The 9,436-nt window shown below is 40.0% G+C and overlaps 1 protein-coding gene across 3 annotated transcripts in view; it reads right to left on the bottom strand.

Annotated features, from left to right (window-relative positions):
- Positions 1-470: 470 nt before the first annotated feature.
- hipk3a (homeodomain interacting protein kinase 3a) overlaps positions 471-9,436 on the bottom strand; it is a 32,034-nt gene continuing 23,068 nt past the window's right edge. For all 3 annotated transcript variants that reach the window (XM_071506224.1, XM_071506230.1, XM_071506238.1), the window contains exons 17-18: positions 5,828-5,979; positions 471-4,862 (exon numbers count right to left, since the gene is read on the bottom strand). In XM_071506224.1, the coding sequence (XP_071362325.1) occupies positions 4,311-4,862; positions 5,828-5,979 (704 nt within the window). In that variant the 3' untranslated portion in view covers positions 471-4,310. The remainder of the gene's footprint in view (positions 4,863-5,827; positions 5,980-9,436) is intronic.

Raw genomic sequence — 9,436 nt, 5'->3', positions numbered from 1 at the left:
GTGTTTCGCAGACACTCTTCGGTGGACACAGGACATCTCAGAATTGATGCATGGACATCCATGAGTGGATAAGCGAATGGGACCTGAACAGCCATTTGCCTGGCTGTTTTCTCTGATAATTTAGGATTCAGATGTCCGATGACTAAAATTATTCATCCATTTAAAATATATAGTTAAACAACCAAGGTGTAAAAAGTTTCTTAAAATGTGGTTTAAAACAGGATGAAAGTCACTGACGGTTTTTTAAAAATCTTTAGTGAAAAACATTCACACTAAATGACTGATGACTTATTAATTAAGGCAAAGAGCTATAGAGAGAAACTTTATTCCTAAATATTTCAATATTATCAAAATCAAACTACTGACATTGATTTAAAACCAAATTATTTGTCCACTGATGCTACATGCCAGTAAATTCACAATGAAACTAAAATATGACTTCTGTATCAACAAAGAAAACAAGCATTGAATGAAGCAAAAGATTTTTTTTTTAATTCAAAGTGAATCTTGACATAGTACACCATCAATTCATAATTTGACACTCACCAATAAGAGTCACCAAGAAGGACCCGCTTTTTGTGACAAAGTACATAAGGCTTGGTCACATTGAAACTCACTGAGAACTAGAGGGGGGAAAGAAAATGACCGCAAACTGATAAGACACATTATTACATCCAAACAATAAATCATTTTCCCAGTCCTCATTTTGTTTTATATTGCACAGTGCAGTTGCTACATGTCAAACTAGTGTAGCATTTAAGAAAAGGAAAAAAAAAAACTCATAAAGCCACACAAATCTACACATATTTAGAACAGTAACAGTTTCAATTCAACAATCATGTCTACATATTTGTGTCTAGATACAATAAATGCCAACATGATAATTAGATCGTTGTGGGACAAAATCTACTCAAAATGTGTCATAGGAGTCAACTTTAACACAAATCATTTTTCAGCCCAGTACCAGAATGAGATGACCAATGGTCAATGGTTGATTGGCAGTTTTGACATGAGGGGGCCCAATAAAAGCAGGCCTGGGACCAATTTGCTCGTCTCTGAAAGCCGACTACAGCCTTTGAAACAGATAAAAAATAAAGAGGACCAAATTCTTGTTTATTTCCATTTCTAAAGAGGGACTGTTTTTTACTGCCTAATAAAGGGACCGCTGTCTCAAAAAGCTCAATTTCCCTTAATGTTTTAGAATTATTTGAGGTCTGCTTTGTCACTGAAGGCAGCTGGAATCCATGTGCTTGTTGAGTTTTGGCTCCGGGACTGTGTGACCTCTGGTGACTTTGATGATGCAACAGTCAGTTTAAAGCTGCAGGGAGGTGGGATTATCTACCCTAAGCAATCAACCCCAGAGTGGAAGGGGATTACAGTGTGGTGCATCACTCAGGTGGCACATATGTTCATCTCATCACAGGTGCTGAGCTGACAGAAAAAATAGAGATATGGGGAACTGACGAGAGGCTGCACACCACAGAGTTAAAAAATAAAAAACTTTCCTTGAAGTCAAGTACAGATAACTGCGCCACGACACACATCTATCATTTTAGATTCTAGACTGTACTTCAAGCTGAACAATGTGCATCCTCCCGTTTGATTAAGGATCGTCAACATAGTAGCGTATTTAGACAAACAGACAAAATAAACCCATTATTTAAGCAACATAGCAAAACCATAACAATGTAGTACAACGAGTAGGTGAGGATGGGACAACTTTGGACCTAAACCTTGAATATGATTGATGAATAAAGCATTTTGAAACAACCCCTGACTGAAACACATGGTGGTATAACCAATGGTAATAGCTGCATACAGGAACTATCAACATCCCAATCCCAAAAGGAGAGAAAATGCTGTGTAACCATCAGAAATGCAAACCAAAAACAGATTTCTTGAGTTCCACAAATACATTCATGGTGTGAGAATAAAGCTCTGCATTTGTGTATATTCAGGCCCAGTTTTTGAGTACTGCTCTGTGTTCTTGGTGAGCACAATAGAACATTCCCTGACTTGTACTTTCTTAGGATTCTGTTTTAAAAAAAAAAAAAAAAAAGATTGTTTTCAGACCTCATCTTAGTCAAACAACTTTGGGGTTTCGTGATGTGAAAATAGGAGCTGATCCCCATAGAAGGAATTAGTCAACAAATTTCCGACTGCTTTGAAATCAATGCAAGACGTCATCTGTCAGCCACTTGTTTGAAGAAAGGCACTAGTTGTACAGTACAAAGAGTTGCAAATACAGTCCAATAACGGAAATAAAATGTCATCAGAAGAAAAACTAGAAAAACAATAATACATCAACAACACACTGGTTACAGAATCCAAGAGTGAACCCAGCCTACATTTGAAATACTGATGCTAAATACACACGCACAAAAACACACACACGCACACACACACCAAAAAGCAACAGAATAAAAAAAAAAAAAAAAAAAGAAAACTCAACTTCCATTACAGCAGTTTACAATCACTTCAAAACAACAAAGCCAATATACAGAGGCACTAGCATAAAGGAATAGCAATCAATACACTCTATGATCAAAAATAAAACCCACTTCTATTGTATCTAGTCATCAGAACTATAATACAAAAGAGAGATTGCAGGCTAGAATGAGATTAATCCTCTAAATTCACAGCTACGAAGTGGCAGATAATCAGTACATAGCAGCTTATTATCTATACATTCCAAATACAATTTGCCAAACATAGCTCAGAAAAATAAAACCTCAACCTCATTTTTAAAATAGAGATCTCACAACATATCCCAATGTTGATAACTGCAACAGTATGCTGGAGGTGAAAGGAGAAATAGTAGCGACCATGCTTCAGAAATGATCAATGAACAGTCTTTGGTGCTGATTGGAGTAAAATACCAGTTGATATGACGACAGGTAAAGACGCAGCTCTACTACACACTGGATCTGATCAAAAACACAAAACCAAAAAAAAAAAAAAAAAATCAAGGCTATGCATCCACCCTGAAGGAATGTATCAAAACTGACAACAGGCTTTAATACATGGACAAAAGGTTCATCTCACACAAATATTTAAAACAATTACCAATACACCACTAACACTCAATAGCCCAGCAATGATACTGTAAGCTGATTTAATTCAAACACTGACAAGCCTTTAAAAATAAAAACACAAAACAATCTTATATTTCTGTCTATGCCACTCCCAAAATCTAAAACATAAAATGCATTACTGCAAGTCTAACCTAAATGCAAAATAATAAAAACTAAGCAACCCAGAGGCTATCTAGATTGTATTGCAGTTACAGTAAACAGTGACAATACTGTTATGAATTAAGTACTATAGTGAATAGAAATCGATTATCAAAATATCAAATCACTCTCTATGTACATAAAAAGCTCATTCAGTCAAAGCCCTAAATGTGCAGCCTCTAGCTAAAGTAAATCCATACTCCGAGTTAGAAAGCAAACTGAAGTCCAACATTTGCCAATATTAAAACATTACCACAAGCAATATCCTCATATTTATCCAATAAGCCCACTTTAATCTGAGTCTGAAGGTTAAGTGCTAAAGGCCCATTTAAATTTACAATCTATAAGCTCCTGAAGTAACGTCATAGACTCTGGTTTTAAGGCACTAGGAGATGGCAGCAGCAACTTCTGCCTGAAACAAAGACAGGAACATTCGATCCTGGTTAATACAGACTGACTGGGATGGCTTAACAAACAGATCTGACCGGCTAGCACATGCTACAAGGCAACAAAGATAAAGGGAAGGGAAGGCTGAGCGATCTGACAGTAACGACAAGTGATTTCCAGCCTCTAATTACATCATATTGTCTGAACACTACACAACAACAAATGACAGGAGGTAATGTGCAAAGGACACATTCTTAATTAAAATTTCCTTATCATCATCGTCTGTGAATTAATTCACTCTTGTAATGCTCTCTTATAAAGCTTTGCGGTTTTAATAAATCATTGTTTCCTCCCTTGGCTGACATGATTACGCAGGAAGTCTTTCAGATCTGACGTTCCTCTCGACTTTTGACGTGAACCTCCAGATTTCAGAGGCTGTGAATTTCTTTGTCCTCAAAACACCATAAAACATCTTCAGCATTGTTACTTTTATGTTTCTTTCTCAATCCCCTATGATAGACTGTTATCCATCCTCCTCTTGTTAACCTGTTTTTCCTCTTCCTCATCTTCATCATCACAAGTGTCCGTTTTGTGCTCTGGTGCCAGCTCTACCTGCCCAGGTTGCAGCCCCAGTCCATTTTCCATTGCCCCTCCTCACCAGAAGGTGCTGCTGCAGCCCCATCCCGCTCCTCAGATATAAGAGAACTGAGGGTGGTGGCTGAGTTTGGTGGGGCTCAGAGGGAAGCCTGTGTAGGCAGCTGGGGAGGCCATGTAGGGGTGAGGAGGGGGTGGGGGAGGGGGGAAGGGAGGCTTGAACTGGTGGGGGTGGTGGGCGTAGCCAGGCTGGTGGTGTGGGTGGATGGTTGGGGAGGGGAGGAGCCTGTGTGGGTGGGGAGCGGGATGTCCAGCGTGATGGTGGTGGGTGCTGATGCCCAGGGTAACCTGGTGAACTATAGTGCCTCCTTGGGGGTGGGTGAGACTGTAGCTGTGCTGGAGGAGAGGGGGAGGAGGGCGAGAGGGCAAGATGGGATGGGGGTGGTGGGCGGTGGTGAGGGGGCCGCTGGGAGGGTAGGACAGCAGGGTGTGTGTATGTGGGGCGGCAGAAGTGTGCGTAGGACTGCCGTGCGGCAGGTGTGTGAAGGTGTGTGTGTGGACAGTAGGGGGAATGTAGGCGTGCGGTCGCAGTGGCCCATAGTTGCCGTTCCACTCTTTGTTGCTGTGGTTTGAAACGTACGGCTGCACCTGAGAGAGAGAATACACAGACACAAAGACAGTCTGTTAAAGACCTAGATTCAAAACAGTTTGGTAAAGGAACAGGTCAACACTTTAGGAAATATACTTATCTGCTTTGTTATTTTGAGTTACATTAGAAGATTCACTCTCATGTCTGTCTGTTCAGTATGAAGCTGGAGGAGCTGGTTAGCTTTGCTTAACATTAAGACTGAAAACAAGGAGAAACTGCTAGCCTGGCTCTGTACGAAGGTAATAAAACTGACATACTGACACCTCTAAATCCCACTGATAAACTAATAAACTAATCTCCAAAGCTGTTGGATGTATCCTTTGAAGTCCCTGCCTTGTGTTTGACTTGAAACAATATTTCATTCAGGCAGGAAAAGTTTCAGTGACTGACAGAAGACCAGAATACTGCTGACTGTATCAGACCAGCTGTTCCATTCCCCAGGTCATTTGTTTGCATTATGAACATTTGGCTAGCATACCTACCTCCTATTACTTTTATGTAACCAATGGCAACATGTTTCATCTCTTAAGATCAGTGTTCATAAACTGAGCCTGAGTAACAAAGTGTCAAAACACCTTTGTGGTGCTCACATCTGTCTGCTTCCAGCAGCTCCCACAACATGGCCCTTGGGTTTAAACTCTCTTGCTACAGTGCCTACAACTGATTTTGCAAGCTGTTGTGTAAGCTCATTGAAATAGCCATTCTTAAGTAACACAGCCCCCATTATTTTGAAATCAGTAGTATTTCAAAAGAACTAAAACTTTCTCCAGAAAAAAAAGTAGTAAAAGTTATTTCTGCTGAGATCAGATTCATCTTTCCGTCACACAACTTTAGGTCTTCTGCTCACAACAAAATGTCCTGGAGCCATGTCATTAATATTCCCCAATAGACTCATCCCAATAGGGTTCAGCTCCTGCTGAGTCCCTCATATTTTAAACAGAGAAAGAAAAAGAACCACACTGACCTGTCCAAAGGCCAGAGGGGGCTGGTGCTGCCCTGCTGCCTTCTGCTGCCGGGACAGGTGGGGGGCGGATGGAAGGAGGGATACAGAGGAGGGAGTGCTCTGTTGTCCTATGAGACTGCAGCGCCCTTTGGACCGGGACCAGGACTCTGAGACTGGAGAGAAGAAAGAAGTGAGTCGGAGACATCTACTGCAAAAATAGATGGCGGATTTAGTCCACATGACCTACGAGACTAAAGACAGTGATGCAGAGAAACAACTACCAAGGCTTCAAACAACAAACAAGCATGCATACCAGAAAGGATATAGAAACAGACAGTGCTTACAGTGACTTTACAGTGTATTCAGACTCTTCATTGTGTTGTAGATTTACTTGTAAATGGATAAAATTGCCATTTTTGCCCAACGATCTACACTCAATAACCCATGATGACAAATTTTTGCAAATGTATTGAAAAATGAAAAACTAAAATCTCTCATTTACAAAGTATCCAGAACCTTTACTGTTGCACCACAAACTGTGGTCGAGTGCATCCTGTTTGCTTTAATCATCCTTGAGATGTGTGTATAACTTAAGTTTAGAAAATCACATGTATGTGTAAAAGGGGCCACAATTCTCACTGGATGTAGGACTAAAAGCAAGCCATGATGTCCAAGGAAGTCTGTAGACATCTACAATAAAACTGTGCAGAGACAAAAATCAGAGAAAGGGTATAAAACCAGTTCTAAAGCTTTGAGTGATCCCTGGAGCACAGTCGCCTCAAAAATTGTGAAATAGAGGAACCACCACGACTCTGGAGTTGGCCGTCCAGCTAAACTAACTAACTGGGCAGGAAGGACCTTGATAAGGGAGTCGACCAAGAAGCCAACGGTGACTCAAACAGAAGTCCTGTGCAGAGATGGGAGAACCTGTCAGAAGGACAACCATCTCAGCAGCACTCCATCAGTCTTTATGGTACAGTGGCTCGATGGAAGTCAACTGGAGCTTGACCAATGGCATTTTAATGATAGAGCATAAGGAAACTCAACCCTTGGACTGATGAGACAAAAATGTAAATCTTTGGGCACAACTCCAAACATTATGTCTGATGTCTGATCAAGATGCCCCGAAGCCACTAACAAAGACATGACATTTTTAAGCAGGATTGTATTTGTATTAAGTGAAGCTGAAAGTTTAGTTGCATTAATAAGGCACAAAGCTAAAAATGACAGATTTTAATATTTCGGTAGCTGTGGTGACCTTTAGATGAACTACTGCAAAATGCATTACAGTGATTTAAAAAGAGGACGGAAACAGAATTTGCAAACTAGCTTTACCAGGAAGATAAAGGCTACAGGCTTAGGAGCAGCATGATGTGACTGGCCCTATTTGATCCCAAAGGTCTAAGCACATTACCAAAAACAAAATATTTGTAGACTTACAGAAAGAAAATAGAAATACAACCACTGGAAAAAACTGAATACCAGAATTTAGCAAAGGTGCCATATTGTTCTCCCAATTACTGATAAAATGTGTAGAGGCAACAGACTGCAGCTAAACTGAACATTTCTGAGAGGACTGCATGATGCACAGATGCAAACAAAATTTTCGTTCAAAGTAACAGCAGGCAAATCTGAAGGCACAATAACATCTGAGGGCCAGTATATCAGCCTAACTTCTTTATGAGACAATGCAGAATCTGCACAAAGATATTAAGCCGTCTAAACAAAAGTTTACTCATTTTAAGTAGACGTTAAAGGGTAACTGGAAAAGCTAAGGCTTAATAGTTGAGTTAACACTTTCAACATTTCTACACATCTGACATGGACGAAGAAACACTCAAATTTCCAGATGAGGGGTCAAACAAAGGCTTGTTACAGATTTATCAATACTTAAACATTACAGGTATGATGCAACAGCTTATACAATAGGGGAGTTGCACTAACACTGATGCATTACAATAGACAAAACCCCAATAAATACAGTGGTTTACATGTTAAGGTGTTGATATGTTTCAACCATTCATGAGACTTGCACTGGACCAACTACACCCTGACCAAAGAGAAGAAGCACTTGCTCCTGGCAAACTATGCCACAATGTCTGGACACTTTGTTACAGCTGGTATGGACAAGGTATCATTCAGTGAAAGAAGTATGAGCCCAGTGAACACAAGAAAATCACCTGCTTCAGATGAAACAAGTTAGTGGTGTAGAGGAATTACATTGCAGCATGTTATGGCCACAGTGTAACTGTAATTTCTGCTGCTATTACAGCAAACGTGTCTCCCACATTTTAACCGTTGTTAATCTCCTAAAACACAGCACCGTAGAACTAGACAATAACATCCATAAAGTTGAGGAAAGAGAAAGAGAGAGAGATCGTTGGCACTCAGAACAGGCACCTGAGGAGCAAAGCTGATCCAAGGACTGATCTGGTTCAGTTTTTAACTCACTCAACCATTAATAAAAATTAACATCTTGGACGAACAGATGAGTGAAACTGATCTCAGATCAGGGCCTTAGGGCAACTTTTGTTGCATGGCGAGAACCAGCAAAGAAAACATATACCAAATGAAATGCATCCACCTTTCCCCCCAGTGCTAGGAACCATCAGAAAATATGTTTAGTGTACTCCAGTTGAAATTAATGATCCCTCTTCTTCCTACTGTTAAAAAAAAAAAAAAAAAAAAAAAAAAAAATGCTGGATCATTGATGATGACGGATTTTATATACATATGAGGCAATTAATTATTCTTTTGAAAGGTTGGGGTTAAGGGATTAACAAGAGAAAACAATTAATGATTTCACTGATACTCAAAATCCACCATCATCCAAAATGACTGCTCAGATGAGAAGAGCTTTTATCATTTTACTCTTTTTGCACAGCATCCAAATTAGCAAAGCTTCCTTTGCACTGGGACATCTAGTTCACTGAAGTTTTGACTTGAGATTGACAAATTTGAAATTTGACATATTTAAAAGTCACTGATTATAACCTTAATTTTGCATGGGTAATAGGTAAGCAATGACCACAACAGCTCTGCTATCCAGAGATGTTTTCCTCTCATCCTTGGAAACTTTCCTTGAAGAAAGCTGCTGTTTTGATGGAGGGAAAGTCATAAAAGAAAAATCACAGGAAATGTTAGCATTGCCCGCTATGGATGCATCTCTGAGGTATAAGACTTCTCTCTTAGTGTCTCTTGATCACCTGTTAAAGCCTCTATGACCCACTAGAGGGCGGTAAGGCCCTACTGCTTCCATATGACCTGCAAAGCAGACACCGCCAAAGCACAGGTGACAGACCACATGGCAGGTGGCAAGAGGTGGTAAAGTTATCACAATAAAATTCTCTGGGTGTTAGTGTACAAACAGTATTTTCACAAAAGCATCAAATTCTCTCGGCTTGTAATGAAAGCAGTCTGAATGACAGCACACAGAGCGAGCCAGTACAGAGATTGACAGGCCTGTTAAACAATTTAACAAGACTAGGTGAAAGCCTAGAATATAGCTGCACCACATTATAGGTCATTTACCTAGTGTCAGCAGATTTCAGCCCTTTATGTTTGCTTCTCTCCTCCTCTCTGTTCCAACATATACAGTGTTTTACACCTGAACTCATAATAAAGCTGTTT

Source organism: Trachinotus anak, unplaced genomic scaffold (genome assembly GCF_046630095.1).
Source record: "Trachinotus anak isolate AG129_WGS33_773 ecotype Australia unplaced genomic scaffold, CSIRO_AGI_Tana_v1 ptg000002l, whole genome shotgun sequence".
Lineage (NCBI taxonomy): Eukaryota > Metazoa > Chordata > Actinopteri > Carangiformes > Carangidae > Trachinotus > Trachinotus anak.
This window is presented reverse-complemented; position numbering and strand designations above follow the sequence as displayed.